Source organism: Ovis aries, chromosome 22, assembly GCF_016772045.2.
Source record: "Ovis aries strain OAR_USU_Benz2616 breed Rambouillet chromosome 22, ARS-UI_Ramb_v3.0, whole genome shotgun sequence".
Classification (NCBI taxonomy): domain Eukaryota; kingdom Metazoa; phylum Chordata; class Mammalia; order Artiodactyla; family Bovidae; genus Ovis; species Ovis aries.
The window spans coordinates 36802167-36821564 of NC_056075.1; the positions used below are offsets into that span (position 1 = coordinate 36802167).

The 19398-nt window shown below is 39.9% G+C and overlaps 1 protein-coding gene across 3 annotated transcripts in view; it reads right to left on the bottom strand.

The window, feature by feature from the left end:
• Positions 1 to 2113: 2113 nt before the first annotated feature.
• SHTN1 (shootin 1) overlaps positions 2114 to 19398 on the bottom strand; it is a 113402-nt gene continuing 96117 nt past the window's right edge. For all 3 annotated transcript variants that reach the window (XM_012102998.4, XM_015103436.3, XM_012102999.4), the window contains one exon: positions 2114 to 3946. In XM_012102998.4, coding sequence (XP_011958388.3) covers positions 3736 to 3946 — 211 coding nt within the window. In that variant the 3' untranslated portion in view covers positions 2114 to 3735. The remainder of the gene's footprint in view (positions 3947 to 19398) is intronic.

Sequence of the window (19398 nt, forward strand, 5' to 3'; positions counted from 1 at the left end):
AAACCAACCATATTCAAACACTGACCTGTAAATATAGTAATATCCAGTGGCTTTATATGACTTAAATCCTCTGTTCAGTTACCATGTTTTCCCCCCAAATTACATAAATTGCTACATACTGACCTGTGAGAAAGTTGGCTAAGTTTAGATTTCTGGTGTATTTAAGTTTTTCTAAGCACGCCAAAGACCTCTCCGTTTGAAGAGTACTAACAGGGAGATGTAATGATCTTATGGCAGAGCCAAGGCCTTACTCTCAAAGCAGTGACTTAAAACAGGCTCCGTGGCAGGTTCGTTCAGAGCCCAAGGCAGGAGGGTTGGTTGGTATCACTCTTAAGTTGAAAGAGCTGTGTCACAGTGCGTGATTGTGGTTGTCTTTCCTGATTCTTAGCAATAAACAATGGGTAAGTGTTCACATAGCCTCTGCACATGTACACCCCCCCCACACACGAAATATGGGAGGTCATGTGAGAGTATGCCCTGAAACTGTGATACAAATTATAACCGAATGAAGCCACAACAAAAATGTACAACTAAGTTAGTAACTGAATAACTAAATTAAATTAACCAAAGAGGTGACTTATTACCTCAACCAAGTCAACCCTAATTTCAGTGCTGAGCACTCCCTATTCTCCTTGACCTCACTTGAGGCTTGGGGTCACCAAATGGACATTAGCATTTTAAGCTTCTGAGAGTGATAAGCACTGTTTCTATTTATATATTTCCTCTCTCTACACACGTTACAGGACACGTAATAGATATAAACCATATCACGGACCCAATGGACATGAGTTTGCGTAAACTCCAGGAGTTGGTGATGGACAGGGAGCCCTGGTGTGCTGCAGTTCATGGGGTCGCAAAGAGTCAGACCCAACTGAATGACTGAACTGAAGATATTACATATAAAGAGATGAAAGAAACTCATCATACCCTTTATTAGAAATGGCAGGGGGACTGGGGAATGTTAGTGCTTGGAAGAAACTTCAAATCCAGTCCTTAAGTAAGGGCTGCTTGATGACCTTCCTAAGGTCACTGATGATGAGAGATGTTTATCCATTCTCTACAACTTATTGCCACATAAGCTGAAGCTGTTCCGTGATTAAAATGATTAAATATGTGTTGGAGTGGGTTGCCATTCTCTTCTCCAGGGGATCTTCTCAACCCAGGGATCAAACCTGCGTCTCATGCATTGCAGGCAGATTTTTTTACCATCCAGCCACCAGGGAAGCCCCTAAACATGTATGGTGTGCATTTATAAAAATCATCCAAGCCTTGTTTTTAACATTCTGTGAAACAGACTATCATTTACCTGACAAATATCCTAAAAATAGCATGGAAGGATAATGAACAGTAATCTTTACCTGCCCGACTCCATTTCTAATAGACATTTTACTGTTACCAAAAAAGGTAAGGAAGGAGGAATTACTGGTGAGTAGTCTGAAGACAGTAAAGAATCTGCCTGCCATGTGGGAGACCCAGGTTTGATCCCTGGGTTGGGAAGATCCTCTGGAAAAGGAAATGGCAACCCACTTCATTATTCTTGCCTGGGAAATCTCATGGACAGAGGAGCCTGGCAGGCTACAGTCCACAGGGGTTGCAAAGAGTCAGACACAACTGAAGCTACAAAGAGTCAGAGCCAAAACGTCCACTGTTTTTACTCAGGCCAATCAAGGTTGCATGGTTTTAGCCCTGTTAACACCACAGGAATTTCCACAGGAATGACCAAGTGCTGAAACCAATGGACGTGAGTTTATATGAGACTAGCTCAGCTACAAAAAGGTACTAGAATTAATTTTATCAAAGTAATTTTAAATACTTTGTGATCATGGTGAAGGAATAAGCAGCTCAGAAAAAGGAAGAACCCTTTCAGAATACCAACGACTAAATGTTGCCTGGTCCAGCTAACACATTTTGCCAGATGACTGACTCTTTACCCTGGAAAGGGTGTGTGATGAGAGATGGAATTATATATGTACAGAATTTTGAATGTCTAAATACCTTTAAGACATGCCAGCAGACTGACAATATACACAGGAATGGGGAAAGCAGGAAGAAACGTAGCGTAAAATTCCTCAAAAGAAATCATTTTGTGGATTATTAAAAATTACTAAACTTATCAAGTCTTATACAATGTTTTTATTAAAGGATGTCAAGTTTGGGGAAGTAAACCAAAAATATCAACAACCACAAGTGACCTTTAGTGGGAAACTATTGGTGCTTTTTAATAAATGTGCTGAGGAGAGTTCAAATCACAGCATAACAGACCTTATTTCAGTGAATTAATGCCGTCTGTAATTTGTATATCATACAGCAGTATTGTTCAATCAGGGGAAGTCACAGTTGAAAAGCCTTACATTTTAATTCCCTATGAGTAAACTGATAAGTAACTGTAAAAACATCACTGGAAGAAACATGGAAACAGCCAAGCATAACGAACCTACAGAAGGATAATTATCTCCAAATTTAGGAAGTACATTTACCTGCCTAACCACCTTTTCAAGCCTATGTTTAGCATACGTGCAAAAATAAAATACAACTACTGCAATTATTACTATCATTTTCTTCCGCCCTTAGGTGAGAAACACCTGACAGCTTCATGCTGAGCTATGCTAACAAAACTAACCCTTTTACTTTCTTTAATAGTAAAATTACCATTACTGAATCATTGTCATAAGAAAATGCATTCAAGTACATTACCACTTATTTTAAATAAACACCAATTTTGAAACAATCAACTTTGAAAAGCTGCAAGTCTTTTTTTTTTTTTTTAATCCCTGATTACATTTCTTTATTCACTGTGGTAGATGGAAACTTTGTATTTTTAGAGACTATCACCTAATTTCTTAACAAACAAAACAAAACAACAAACTTGTGTAATGTGAAACAGCAGTGAAGCAAGAAATTGTATGCTTGTCACTTATCTTCACTGTACGTAAGAACTGTGATAAAATATGGTACTTGTGCCACATGAGTACATGAGAAAACACAATTGACTCATAGCACTGAACACACTGTTTACCAAGATAATACTCTATTAAATTCAAGCTTTGGACTTCACCTCAATTCTGCATTCAGGCCACTAGAGCATTCCCTCCAAAGTCTTTGGGAGGCTTTGGACACAATCATCCCATAGTTAATAACGTGTGTAATTAACACTGAGTATGAGACTGCTAGCTTGACATCAGCTCCCGAAATTTTAAGCTTATCTCAGTATATCCTAGAAAGTAATTTGTATACCACAGTGCCTAACAATTTCCATGCTACTGAAGTTTCTCCATCAAAAAAAAAAAAAAAAAAAGAGCAGATACGCAAAACAGAAGCTTCTCTGGGTTTGTTTTTTAAATCACCTTATTAAGCTAGTCAGTTCTGTTTATCCAATTATACACAAGTGCTGCAACCTTTCATCATTACATTTGATTAGCGGTATGCACATTACCTAAGAAGATAACATCTGAATTTTTTGTTATCTTCTAAAAGAAGTCACATTTAATACAGTAATTAGAAAAAAATCTTATCCCTATAAACATTAAAAAAAAAGCTACAAAGAATGTGTATTTTGCTAAATAGCTTACTTATATATTTATAGGTGAACTACTTACAAAAGTGACATCAGAAAAGAACCTATATTCTGAATACAGTGACAAGAACAGAATGTCTATAGCTCTTGCCAATACACCAAAACTAATCATGTGCTCATTACAAAAGGACTTCCGAACGTGCCAGCCTTCGGTTTACGGATTAGCAGTTGGAGCTGCTGGTGTCTGTCTCTCTCTCTTTGTATCCTGGTTTGGTTTCAACGTCATCATCCTTGTGTTGAGCTGGATCTTTCTCAGCGACCTGGGCTTTGGTTTGAGGTTCATGTGTGGAAACAGGATCTAAAACTACAACCGGTGTGGCTTGTTTTCCACTGCCAACGTATTGTTTCTGATATCCAGTGTTACTGGGAGGCCTAGGGGGTGAACAGTTAAACAAACAAACAAAAAATTAAAAGCAAAGAGAGAAATCATTGATCTTTCCGTATTCCTGGATTCAGAGGAGCAAAAAACCCAAAACATTCTAAGTCTAATCAACATGCAAAAAGTGGTCTTTGAGGTGCCAACCATTAAAAAAAAAAAAAAGCTATTAGATTACATATTAGGAACACAAGGCCAGGAGAAAGGCGGAAAAAGTCAGAGCAATTAACTGCGGAAGTGTTAAAAAGCCAAAGGCACCTACCTGCTTAATCGCATACTCGCTCATAGAAGCACAAAGCTCACAGGTCCTCTGCGCATACCACCCCACTGCCAGCTGCCCCTGACTCCTGCCCCACCTCTGGCTTAGCTGGAAGGAGGCAGCGAGTCCCTCCCGTGTATGCCCAGGGCACATGGAGTTGCAGACTCGCTCTGAGGAGACTGCGTGGAGGAGGGAAATAAATCACCACCACCCCCATGGGCAGCTGAGAGACGTGCCAGCTGCTGCAGTTTGCTGGCAGGAACAATTCTGGTCAGACCTGGGGAGGAATGAGGGCGGATGGGAGAATCTAGAGAGTCAGCTGAAATGCCAAGTTACCACTTTTTCTAAAACGGCGAATCACATTTGAGAAATTTCTTATTGAATTTCAAATGGCAGTTTCTTTTTCCACCGAGGTTTCCTCTCTTCTCTTCTGATGTAAGAAGTTACTGCTTCTCCAGCTAAATAGGCAATAATTTCCTTGTGGAAGTGGAGATGTCCTGAAATGCTCTTCTCTTTCCACGTGTCAGGAGATTAGGCTGTGGGCACCTAGTCCTCTCAGAAGACAGGACAGCAGCAACCATCTGAAGGGGCTGGACTGCTGATCTGATGCCTGGAGGTTGAGGGGTGTGTTGTAGGCAGGGCAGAGGCTATTCAGACTTATCTGGTTTTCCTGGTGGTTGCTAGGACGTTAACCATGACCCAGCACACCTCTGTCCCATGTCCACCTCTGGATGTCAGGATGAGTACTGACGAACTGCTGGCCAGGTCTCCCCACTGCTCTACTAGTCTCCCTGATCAGCTGATGTCTATTACTCCCTGACCCCTAGGTCAGACCTGCTGGTTGACACTCCCTTACTGCCTCATACTTCTCCCTTGTTGGACTTACCATAGTTACAGTGAAATAACTGGTTGTTAAGTGTCTGTCTCTTTAAGTAAAATGTAAGCATCCGTGAGTTGGACTGTTTAGCTTTGTTCATAGTTATACGCCAGTACCCGGAGCAGCCCCATTTGTGGAGTAAACAAATGAGCGAATACTAATGAACTACTGTGCGTGAAAGGCTCAGAATGAATGCTCAGAAACCAAGGCTTTTGTGTGAGCAGGTCTGGATACCTCTATTGTACAGCAAAAGCAACAAGAACAAATGATCAACTGTTGAGACAAAGTGGCCTGCACGATCCAGCCACAGGTAACAAAACTCCAACCCAGGGACCACGGTTTTATCACCTATCACTATGAGATCTGTCCAGATGTTTGAAAACCACTATAGGGCTTTCCAGTTATACTGTATGACTTAATTATCATCAATAAGTAACTAGCACATAACTGTCTTCTTTGGAGGTATAAAAGCAGAGAGATGACCAGAGGCCTGAGAGGAAAGTTACGCTGTAGTGAGGACAGATTCCTTTATTTTTGCCTGAAGCTGGCAACACCCTTTTCATTAGCAGACAGCTCTGACACTGCCCACCTACTGTGGCCAAAGATCCACTTCTCAAGATATCTGTTACTGTGTTCTGGCAATCACCATGGGATGAATTTACCCCAGTGGTATCTGGCTTGACTTTCTCTGACCCAGGGAACACCTGAAAGCCCGAACCCATGGTCGGAGAAGCAGAACCACCATGAAAGGCATAAGGATTCATGACAGGTTAGACCTCAGGCAATGGAGAGAGCCAGTCAGGCAGTCTGCGTGAGTCTGTGTATGATACTGGGCCTGAAATCAGCACGTCGTGCAGGTGAGAAGCAGCAAGAAGCTGAGGACAAACAAGAGCCCCATCTCTTTCACAATCCCCAATCCTGATGATGCAGGCGAGCTTCAGGGTAAACCTGGAGCCCTTCCACATGGATTCACACATGCATCCGGCCCAAGATCTGGGGAAGCTAGAAGGGGAGATGGGGGCAGCTGTGCCACACGCCAACTAGGTGACAACGCGCATGAGCAGTAAAAGCACCTGCCCTACACACACTTTCAGAGCATTAAAAAAAAAAAAAAGACTATTATGATGTCAGTTCCACTTTCTAAATCTCATGCCAATTTCTCTTGTGGTGAAGCCTAACCTGGAAACAAATGGGTAAGAGAATTCAAGGGAATTCTAGAAAATGAAGTTCCAGCCTAGCTAAACTGTTACAGTCAAAGTCACATAAAATCTGCCAGTCAAGTCCCCAGTCTGGTTCCGAGACACTGGGTCTAAGCCCACTGCTGGCTTAGACCAGATAAGCTGGCCAGTCTGCTCGACACATGCAATGGAGATATCAATCTCATTCCAGGTGAGCAATTTCCATCAACCCATACTGACCTTCATTCATCACTTTTGTAGAACTACCATGGATGTTTTCATGCCCACATGTGTCTGCAGGTGAAGTGGTGGTGAACGTATCCTAAAAATGCTTTCTTCATCAGCTGGAGGCTGAAAACTTCCAGGAAGTGCTCTTAGGGCTCCACAACAGCAACAAATGATGTTGACTCAACTGAAAGTTCAGAAACTCTGTATGGCCAGGCTGCAATTTTCCTGGAATTGTCTCAGTCCAGAGAATTGCTGTTCTTTCCTGAAGTAAGCTTCTCAATAATAGATTAACCTATTATTAAGTCACGTGTAGACTCCAATTTGAGAACTCCTTTGCTTATCACTGAACTTGGCACAGTGGAAAACTTTGAATCCATGTGTTGAGGATCAGAGTTAACTAGTTTCTTAAAGATAACGACCACTGGCTTGGAATTCCAAAGGGTTGAAGCTAAAAGAGACTATGGCAATCATCTAGCCCAGCTGGTTCTTTTACAGATAAGGAAAATGAGGTTTGGAGAGGGGAGGGGCAAGACCTAAAACATACAGCTTATTGGTGGCAGAGCTAAGACAAGAATCAGAAGTTCCTATCTCCCTGTTCCTGATTCTCCCACAATATCACGTAACTTTTTTACCAAAGGCATCTTCTAAAAGCACGATGATGATGCCACAGGCTAATTCTGGTATGTTTACAGATTCTTTCTAAATCCTTGTTTTCACCTGCATCTTTCCAATCTATAAATATGAAATTCATCCTTTGGAGTTATCCCTTGTTTTTTTTTTTTTTTTTTCCTTTGTGACTTAAACCTAGCTCTTCCTGGTTTGACATCATTAAGTCCATTCCTGGTTCCCACGGGGGAGCTGCCCAGGGCTCCTTCTGGAATAAGGGGCCTCATCGTACCTCCAGTCTGATCTTATAGGAAGAGCCAGAAAGAGCACAGTGATGGTACCCAGAACCCAGGCTCCTGCGCTAGGCAGCCATGGTGGCAGGTTCTAGAAGGTTAAACTGAAGCTTCTCCCCAAGGTGAAAAATCCCAGGTGCTCAAACACAACAATCCAATAGGAACTGAAGTATACCATTGTTTGGTTCAGTTTTTCTACTTTAATTCATCTAAAAGCAATGATCCCAAATAAGGAATTAAAGTCAGTATTCATAAAGAGGATGGCAGACCTTCTCCTGTAAGCTGCAAAATCTCCAAGCAAAGCTTAAATTTTAGAGCTGACATGAAGACTCAAATCATGGACTGTTCAGGCTGAGAGGGATTACTGACATGAACTAGTCCATCCTTCTCATTTGTCAGGTGAAGACACCGAAGAACACTGAGTTAAATGCTTGTGTGGGCACACAATTTGTTAATAGCAGATAAGGATTAACATTGTGGCATCTTGACTTCCTGTCAAGTATTTTTTTTCTTACCACAACAGAGTAGCAGTGATTTTTTGATCCATTCAAATAGGTGTTTTTGTGAGTCATTTTCAATCATTTGTTAAGTGCTATTCCAAGACAAAAAGAAAAACCAGAAAGCAAAATAAAAGCTAGGAGAAAATATACTAATCTATGCCACTCTATGAAGCCTAATGCCCAAGTATTGGGCAGGCCAAAAAATTCATTCGGGTTTTTCCATAAGATTTTATGGAAATCTTATAATTTTATAAAATCTTATGGAAAAACCCAAATGAACTTTTTGGCCAACTCAACACTACTTGGTTGCCCTTTCAGAAAGCAGTTACTTTTCCCTCCCTGCAAGAGGGCCAGAAGGTGAGGCCGGGGCAGATGGGGCCACTAGCTAGTAAAAGGGAAAACCTAACTCCAGCTGGTACTGGTACCAGAAGAATCAGAACAATTGCAAATGGTAATGCCCAAAATTGAACTTTATAATAAAGGGACTCAGTGATTTCTCAGACTGTGTTACAAGAGACGAAAGTGCAGCTTTCTAATTCTTAAAAAAGCACATCATTGTTTGCATTCAATGAAATTTCATTCAAAATCAACTTTCCACGTTCCAATTATATTCAACAACATTCTAGCTAACATTTCGGCTTCAATTCAAATTAACTAATGCCCCCAAAGAGCCCTAATAGACATGGTTCTGAGCTCAATTGAATACAATCAAAGCTCATGAAATGAAGGGGGTAAAATGCTTATTTCATGCAAATTTTGCATATCACTCAAGCTTAATTTTACTGATAATATAAAGGTGGGACATTTTGAACATTACAGTGAACGAAACTTTTAAGCGGCGAGAGTTATTTTATAAAATGCTACCTCTGAAAAGCTGATTGCCAAACAGTATAAAAACGGTTTGAGGCATAAATGCCAAGTTCATTTCTATTTCACTTCTGAGGTAACTATCTTTCAAATCGCAACAGCTGGACTATTTAACACAATCTGGTGAATCAAAGTATAGTTCTTCTCTGGTCTCCCAGTGGGACGCCTGCATTAGTTGGTGGCAGCCATCCAACAGATGACGCACAGCCGGACGGTCTGAACTCTGCTTCATTTACAATAAAAATGGGTAAAGCCGCAATCGTATTTACCACCTTCAAGGACGGAAAACGGAAAGATTTAAATGTGTCTTTATAAAGTAGTTTGCTGGGAAAAGTTCAAAAAGGAAGTCAGTTTTATATTTTCCCTTGTGTAAAAATAAGAAGTCTTGCTGCCCGCCCCCACGCCAGCCCATCCCCAAGCCCCTTACAGAGTTGCTGCAGCAGTGAAGAGCAGTGGCATTGCAACCAGAGGAAGTTTTGTTTCTCTTAGACGTCCTGTCTTTCAGGGCATTTTAACACACTGGTTCAAAATCTCCCCGAATCGAGTTTCAAACAAGAGATGAAACTTTCTATATTATTGCTCATTCTACTACTTGTAAACATCGTGACGGTAAGAATGAAACTAATTCCTTTTGGCTTTGTGTACTTTTTGAAACTGCATTTAAGCTCAAAGAATAAATGAATTGGCCAATTTGGGTCAGCTTCTGTTTGAGGGGTAAATAGATATAGTTTTAAATTATGAAAAATAAATATTGTTAAGCAGCAGAATACTGCCACGCATGGTTGAATATCTGACATCGCCTTCTGGATGCCGATTTGCCATCAGGATTAACAAGAATCCCTTTTTAACAGAGGTCAACAATGGCTGGGCAAAGACTTCTGTGTCCATGTTGAGCCAGTTTCTTTGGTGGAGTAACTGCAGCATAGCTTCTCAACGCACAGGTTATCTCCCAGACCACAGTGAACGCTACGAAGCCTTGTTCCAGTTCTTTTATTCCCCCAGTGTAAGCTGGGCTCTTCGCATTTATAGATTCCAAATACACTGGCCCAGGGGGGCCAGGAAACTGGACCATTCTCACCAGCAAAATCAGTGATAAAGCACGAGCTAAGACTGATTGTAGCTCAGGCAAAGATTCTTTTTGTAAATGTGTATGACACTTTTGGGGGCTACTTATAAAGATTTTTGTAATTTTGTACAACTTAAGTCACCATGGACAATTCACTGAGATCTCAGCTATGAAATGTGAATGCTATCTAAAAAAGAAATTTTAAGGGACATAAAGTCTTCCACCAGAGCCACCATCTATAACATGGGCACCTCAAGAAAGCTGTCATGCACAAAATGTTTATATTTTCATTCGTAATTTTCAGAAAAATATTTTTAAAGTTTAAGAGATTTTTCTTTATATTAAATACTTTAAACTCTCTTGTAAGATGGTAAGTTGTGAAGAATTCAGTGTGCTACTTTTCATATAGTTATATGACAAAATATATTTCAGATGAAAAGCATTTATCAGGTTTCAGAAGTTAAATCAATTTATCCTCAGATCTGAAACTACACTTAACTTTTAGCCAGAACTTCTATTTGAATAGATTTTAAGTCTCCACTACTCCACTATATAAAAATAACAGGAAACAGAAATACTGCAGAGACTGCTAAGAGGGGTTTAAAATAAATGACAAAGCACCACAAGCAATTTGGTTCTCCATGCCGAAACGATATATTTTACGCTAAGTTTCTAAAAATCATAGGTGTTGGCAACGGGAGGCAAATGTTACAAGGCAATTCATTCTTTGAGAGAACTGAGAATTGCTCAGCTGTATTTTTAACATTTATTCTGAGATTTACTCAACAGAATTTTAACACTGGGTATAACAGAGCCTCAACAATTAATCTGGAAGCATTTGCTGTCTGCGGTGCAACTCGGAACACCTGTGAGACAAAACCGACAGGCGGGTCTTCTGGGCAGCCCACAGGAAAACTCCTACGGAGGGGGCTGAGTGAGGCAATCTCAACTTCCAGAACATCCAGTTGTTCCGCTAATTTTGTTGTTAAAACTTAATTGTCCATGTGCAGGCACACACGGAGAACCTTTGTCGTAGTGCTTAGCTGAGCAGAGCTGTTTCCTGCAGTGTCCGTACACAATTCAGGGGTACTAAGATTACAGTGGAGAGCACAGCAAATCCTTTAATTGTATAAGAGCATCAGATTAAGCAGTGACGTCCATGCAGTTCATTCTGCTAGCTAGTCATCTCTTCTCAGAAATAAACGTTTACTAAGTACATGGAAGGTGCCCTCCTTTCTCTGCTCCGCACCACACAAGCAAACACACACACATGCACGCACGCGCGCGCACACACACACACACACAAGGAAAGAAAAGAGGTGGGAGGGGGGCGATGGGACTAATAGGGAAAAAAAAAAAAAAAACACACACTCTGTCCACCACAAGGACTAAAAGAACTTGGCTCTATTCTATCTGAACAAAATGCTGACTTGAAAGAAATAGCTGTATGACCAACCAAGTTAACTTCCAGGTGAGATTTGAGACAATTTTATGCCAAGCTTCCCTAAAAATAAGTTGAGAATCTTAATTTCTATTTGGCAACATATTTCAAAAGCTGAAATTCTGCAGCTCCAATGCAAAGGAGCAATTTCATTTTTCTACATCAGTTTCACACTGGAAATAATGGGGAAAAACCTGAAAAGAGACTACTTAAAAGTCAATCAATCTTTTAATTCAAACCCAGAAATGGCAATTAGATTTTCTTTCATAGAAACATTTGACTGATTATATTAACCATCAGACATCTAAAATTTATCTTTTATCAACTATACTTCGGTATTCAGTTAATGGCTCAAACAAGATGAACTCTCACAAAAATAAATCTGTGTGGGGCCAAAAGTCACATGTATTTAGAGATACCATAGATCTAGAAATTAAATGCAAATTGAAATTAAAATGGCTTCACTGGAAATGGTCATTTTTCTATTGAAACTGAAGTCCTGTAATTGCTACATTAGTTTTTTGGTTTTTGTTTGTTTTTTTTAATTCTTCTATGGGGCACAGGGTGACCCGTTTTGACCTCCCAAACAAAAAAGGCAAGCTAGCCACCTGTCTGATGGTTAAAAAGGAAATTTTTAAAAGTCTGATAAAGCTTAGAGTTTGGGGGAGATCTGGGACTGAAGAGAAACATGATGAATTAGAGAAGTGTTAACTGGAAGGGTCTCTGGCAATTGTGGCTTAAAAGCATCTTTGAGAATGGCCAAGAGATGAGGATACAGCTACGAGATTACTGCAAATCACACCAATTACAACAGAAACTGGGTTCTCCCCTGTGAAACAAGGTTTTAGATATAACTGGGTGAAATGAAAAATCATCCCTGAGGTTGACCACTTTAATTGTAACTGTCGGGAGGAAATTCACCTTTCTAAAAGTAATTAATAGAAAAAGTGAACACAGATGAATACAGCTCAGTACCGACAAGTAAGGCCACTTCTAAGATGAGACTGTTCGGAGACAAAAAGGCAAGATGGCGAAAACACAACAAACTCCTGGGCCTCTGCCTGACTGTGCTGCAAAACTCCTGTAATCTCTGCTTACTTCTTTCTCCATGCTGCTGGCCCATTTGTCCTGCCTTTCTTTATAACTACCCATCTTTCTATATGTAAGAGATGTCCCAAAATATGATGACCAGCGGACACTACAGCCCAAACTCAAAGGAGCTAACGGGGAACTGACCAAAGGTGGAACTGACTGACAGAGGTACAGCATGAAGTGGCTACAACAGTGAAATTTATTTGGGGCTGTAGAATGTATGTTTTGAAAAAAGAGTATTCATAGTGATTCATCTTTGTATTATCACACTATCATTTAGCAAAATATCTTTCTAATCCAATGGTTACAGTCAGATATGTTCAAGGTACTTGACTTCTGGGAATGAACCAATCTTCAGCATGCTTGAAATGTCAATAAATTAAAAAATTTGTAAATGAAACTTGGGCTTCCCTAGTGGCTCAGTGATAAAGAGTCCTCCTGCCAGTGCAAGAGACGCAGGTTGAATCTCTGGGTCAGGAAGATCCCCTGGAGGAGAAAATGGTAATCTATTCCAGTATTCTTGCCCAGAAAATCCAATGGTCAGAGGAGCCTGGCGGGTTACAGTTCACAGGGTCACAAAAGACTTGGACACAACTTAGGGGCTAAACAATAACAAACGAAATTTATGCCAAAGACTAAAGGAGCTAAGGCAGGTATTCTAACGTATTAATTTCCAAAGTTTACTTTTAAAGAAGCATGCTCCTTTACTGGACATTTGACATGAAAAACATTAAAACAATTTCTTTCCAAATTCCTTTCCAGCAACTTTTTCAAGTCTTCTTGCTAATTTAGATGGACTCTGCTTTTCAGAATTCTTGGTTTTACTGGGTAACATTTTCTTCCCATGGCAAAAGATATTTTAATTGTTTAGGTTAGCCTTAGGAAGAGGAAAGATAAAAGAGATTACACCATCTAAGAGTATGAAGGGTCAGAGGAGCAGGATGTGAGTAACATAGGCCAAATGAACTACACTGCTTTCTATAGGGGAAACCTTATAGTCATTTTCTTCGCTTCCATTCCTAGAGCTCTGAATACACTCAATGAATATGCTGTCATTCAAAAGCATGGGCTTTGAAGTTAGAATGAAAAAGGTTCAAATAAAATCTGACCCAACTATCGAGTAGGAATAGAATTTTGGGGAAATTATTTATGCCACTAAAACTCAGTTTTCTTATCTGTAAAATGGAGATAATGTCCAATCTGTAGCTTTGGGAGAATCAAAGTAACACATGAAACTACTGGCTTAATAAATGTTAGTGAAACATTAGTAACAACAACAAAACATCACAGAAGCAAATTCCAAAACTCTGAACCTCCAAATTGGAAACTGGCGCCATTACTCACAGCCTCCATCAGGTATCTTATGCTGTGCTAAGTTGCTTCAGTTGTGTCCGACTCTCTCCAACCCTGTGGACTGTAGCCCACCAGGATCCTCTGTCTATGGGAGTCTCCAGGCAAGAATACTGGAGTGGCTTATCAGATCCTCCTCCAGGGGATCTTCCCCACACAGGGATTGGACCCACGTCTCTTATGTCTCCTGCACTGGCAGGTGGGTTCTTTACCACTGGTACTACCTGGAAAAGTCCATCAGACATCTTGCCTACAGCAATTTAAGCACATTTCCTCTCTGATGAATGGTGCTATAATATGGATACATATTAATATATATTGATGAAGAGTAATAGAAAACATTAACCTAAAAACAGGTGCAACATATACAATGGAAGCTTTAATTCCCAAATGTTTTCCCAATTCACTTCACTTATGTCAATCAAGAACATCAGGCTTTCCCATTCTGTTGACAATAGAGCTAACATGTCTCACGGATAAAATGGAAGACAACTTTACCCATACTTAGGTACTGTACTGCATTTTCTTACTTATTGCTCAATTTATGTTTGCTACTGAAATATTAATTTCCTAGCTACCCTTTAATCAATGCCCCAGAATATGTAAATTTGGAACTGGTCAACCTAACTAGAGTTAAAGAAACACGCTTTGATTTGTCTGTATTGCACAGTACTTTTCTGTACATGTGGTTAGATGTCATGGATCTGAGTCACATTTTTTTAAAATGCATTTGTAACAGTGGCAAACTGATGGCTATTTCCAAATATTGAATCAGCTGGCAAAAGACAAGTCATTTGGGAACATGTCGAACATACAGTGGTGGTTAAAATAGGTCATATAGTTTCTTGACCAAAATGAACACTGACACTAATTCTCTTACAGGACTCGCTGAGTAGCTCTAAAGCACTCTACTTCTCATCTACTTTTTCCACTCCAAATTAAATGGATAGGAAAGACCTTCCAATTTACTTCCTCTGTGGTCAGATCTCTCTAGTCCAAGTAGGTCTGAAAGCATTTGGGGCAATAGTGACAGAGCTGGAATGAGTATCCTGGCCATGAAGGATAACAATCATTTCAATTGGGATTTATAAGTTCCCTTGATATAGTTTGAAAATTTAAAATTTTCAAGAAATTATTTTACATTTCTAGGTTTGTGTGTGTGTTCTGTAAATCTATGTTTAGATATTTGAAAAATTTAACTCTTTTTTTTTTTATTTAAAAAATATTTTATAGATAAGTCCCAAATACTATAGTAATATACTTTTTGCGTTTTTTTTTTAAATTTTAAAATCTTTAATTCTTACATGCATTCCCAAACTTGAACCCCCTCCCACCTCCCTCCCCATAACAACTTTCTGGGTCTTAACTTTGAACATTTTTATCAAGCAACCACATTTGTGAGGGATTATTGGGCTTCCCTGGTGACTAAGATGGTAAAGAATCTGCAATGCAGGAGACCCAGGTTCAATCCCTGGGTCTGAAAGATCCCCTAGAGAAGGGAATGGCTATCCACTCCAGTATTCTTGCCTGGAGAATTCCATGGACAGAGGAGCCTGGCGGGCTACATATAGTCCATGGGGTTGTGAAGAATCAAACATGACTGAGCGACTAACACTTTCACTCATTGGGGTTCTAGATCTGAAAGAGAATCTAGAGAGTACCTCAACTACTGGCCTCCATTTTAAACAAGAAAAACAAAAACAAAACGGAATAAAAGTTACATGATTTTCCCCAGAAAACCTGGCCCAGCCAATAACCCAGGTGTTCAGTATCTAATGGAGAAGGAAATGGTAACCCACTCCAGTATTCTTGCCTGGAGAATCCCATGGACAGAGGAGCCTGGCAGGCTACAGTCCACGGGGTCACAAAGAGTCAGACACAACTGAGCGACTTCACTTCTTCAGTATCTAAGCTTTCAACTCTAACTTTCGTCTCTGATCATCCAGTAATAGCCCAGCATTATAATTAAGATAGAAAAGGAATTTGTTGAAAAACTTTTCATTATTATTTAATTTACATGACAACCCTACAAGGTTACCCTCATCATCCACGTGAGGAACCAGTCACTGGTTAAATAACTTGCCTGAGGCCATAAAGATAATATAGCTAGCAAACCCAAGATATCATTGTAGAGCTGGCATTCTGGAAATAATTCAAAGCTACTTGCCACCCTGAGCATATGTGAGAAAACACTGGTTTATGAACCTGACCACACTGTGCTTCCTTGTTACTCCTTGCCCACTGTACAGGCTTTTACTGATGAAAATACCAATCGTTCTTGTTCATTTGACCCTGTGCAACATTCAGTTTATTTCCAGGTACTGTGGCTATCAAAAAGTAATGAAAGTTATCTTTTAAAAATTCTGTAATTTGGAATTTTCCCTATTTTATATTGACCAACCTGGCCATTGATTAGCTTGAATCAATGAGTCTTACTCTATTTGAACATGGTCAGTTTACTCTGGATCAGCTGCAGAGAGCGTGAGAGCAAAAATAAAGCTTACACTCTTCATTTGGTTGGCCAGCTCCTTACCTTTCATAGTATAAAGGGAGATTATAAACATAATTCCTGTATGAACAATTACTAATCAGAATTAATGAAATTCAAATTCACTGTTAGATTTAAGATATTATTACCAGATAGTACATACTTATTGGGCTTCCAAGGTGGTGCTAGTGGTAAAGAACCCGCCCGCCAATGCAGGACACATTTCAGGTTTGATCCCTGGGTTGAGAAGATTCCCTGGAAGAGGACATGGCAACCCACTCCAGTATTCTTGCCTAGAGAATCTCATGGACAGAGGAACCTAGAGGGCTGCAGTCCACAGCGTGACAAAGAGTTGGACACGACTGAAGCGACTTGGCACACACACACATACTTATTAGAAATAATTAAGAGGACACAGATATTCCTAAAGCTATTATTAAAGGCAAAATAGAAACAATTAGATTTCTCCAAGTCCCAATTATCTTCTTTTTCATTTTTCTTCAGAAAAACAAACAAAAAACCTTGCTTGTGCAGGCTGGTGACAAGAATGCTAATTAATTCTTACAACGAAGTATCAAAGGTGTCCCCTGCCATTTCCTAAGTCCCTAAGAAATAAACCTATGTATCTCTGTCTCTACAATTTACCAAACAGGACTTACTCAGTTATTTGAAACACATACATATAATTTTAGGGATTTATTAAAAGGAAAATAAACTTTCTGGGAAGAGCTTGATGCTACTTAATTTTCTGGATAAGTGAAGATCGTATGCAGAAAGCATCTATGTTTCTTCCTTCACTTTACAAGGTTTCTTAGTAGTTAGCAAACTTTCCTGTCCACTTGAGGCCAATCAAATGAGCACAGGCGAAACGTTCTTTTACAACTGGGCATTCTGCAGCCTCTGGTCACTCTATCTTGTGTAGCTACAAAGATGCAAAGAAGTGAAAGTGAAGTCGCTCAGTTGTCCGACTCTTCGCAACCCCATGGACTGTAGCCTACCAGGCTCCTCCCTCCATGGGATTCTCCAGGCAAGAGTACTGGAGTGGGCTGCCATTTCCTTCTCCAGGGGATCTTTCCGACCAGGGATCAAACCTGGGTCTCCCGCATTGCAGGCAGACGCTTTAACTCTGAGCCACCAGAGAAGCCCAAAGATGCAGAAGACATGCAAAACCGAGCTCAACGTAAATGACTCTGGGGCATTTTTTAAAGGTTTAAAAAACCAAATAAGCAACCAAACAAACCAAAATATCTAATATTTGGGTACACATGTATCGGTGTATGTGGGACTGTTGAATAATGGGGTAATGTAGGTTAACTGAGTTGATATTCTGTTTCACTAATAAAAAAGTGTATTCATTCATTCATTTAGTCAGTAAGTATTTCCTGAGAGCCTACCATAAGGCAGGAGTTTCTCCAGGTGTTTGAAATATACGAGTAACAAAAAATTTCCTATCCTCATGGAGTTTACATTCTAGGAGGGGAAGAGGAAAAAACAAGCATATATATATACACACACAAAGTATATAGTATGTTAAAGGTAACAGTTATGGGGAAAATGGAGTAGGATAAGGGTTTTTAACTGAAAATAAGAATTGCAGTTTAGAGGAGTTGAGTTACAGTTTTAAATAGGTGGTTAGCGTAGGTCTCACTGAAAAGTTGACATGTGAGCAAAGAAATGATGGAGGTAACATAGTGTAGCGACTGGAGGAAGGGCATCCCAGACAAAGGGAAGGAAAAGCAAAGAACTGGGGTAGAAGGAATGACACTAGGGCAGAGAGGCCAAAGTGGGGCTTGGAAGGAAGCATGAATGGCAGGGACTCGTGTGTATGTGTATACACGTTGGTATCCTCCCTTGACCTTGACACTGCTGAGCGACTGACACTTTCACTTGACCTTGATTACCTGTCAAGAGACAATAAAGCCACTCACCTGAAATACACTACGGTGGAGTTGCCACAGCTCAAGATAATGGTGCCATTGTTTTTTTGTTTTTTAGTTGCTAAGTTGTGTTTGACTCTTTTGTGATCCCATGGACTGTAGCCTGCCAGGCTCCTCTGTCCAGGCAAGAATACTGGAGTGGATTGCCATTTCCTCCTTCTGATCTTCCTGACCCAAGGATTGAACCTGCTTCTCCTGCATGTCCTGAATTACAGGTGGATTCTTTATAGCTGAGCCACCAGGGAAGCCCTTTAACTGCTGATCTCACTTCAAAGTGACAATTCAGATCTGTGAGGTAAGACAATGTTGTTGCCTCTACCTTATGGCTAGTATAACAGAGTGAACCTATATAACAAAGTGAAACTATTGGTCAAAGCCAGCCAGAAATAACCCTTCCCATTCCTGGTAGCTAAACCACTTTCAGGAGATCCTGAGAAATCACATGGGTTTTTTACTTTTCAAGCTCGCATCCAACTACACTAAGTTAAACTTCTTTTACTCATTAAAAAGCTAGGTTTAAACACAAATGATTAGAAGTGCATCTGTTTGGGAAGTGAATAATTACCATGGACATACACAAGATACTTGGATTGATTTGGATGATTGTACTTAAGAAACACATTTTTCAGAAAGCCATTCTTCTTTGCTAAATGGCTGTCAATATGGAAATGCATGGCGTTGGTTATTTCAGCTAAACCATGTCAAGAACTGAATAATCAAGCGTTAGGTTACAAAGTTTAAAAGTTAATACAGCAGCACTGAGTATTTGTATTAGTGCTTTAAGTAGATAAATTAAATTGAAACGTGTCTCTTAAGCAGTCATTGAACAAGCAAGATGAGAAATAAATTGAGCTTCACATAGGCCTTTATGGTGTCTAACAACTGTGTCTGTCAACACATGGATCCTTTTCACTGTCAATTCAGCACACATTTTGCAGACCTTGGGCCTGCAATTATTTCATTTCCTTTCTTGGAAATGTAATTTCCACTTACTTTTGGAGAATAAAAGGCAGACAAAAGGAGGAAGCAGTTGCCGTATTTTCTGATTAAGATTATCTGTGTGAAATGGTAAAGGAAAAAAAAATCTATACACACACACACACACTGAAGCATTTCTCAGAAACTAACTTGTCTCAGCCAAATTGCTTTTGTGTCTGGATATTGGTTCAAATGTAGCCAGACTGCTGATGTCAAATTAGGTGCTAAACAAATGTAATAGGAAAGATGAAGAATGAATACAGATCATCTTTCTGTTAGAACTGTTCA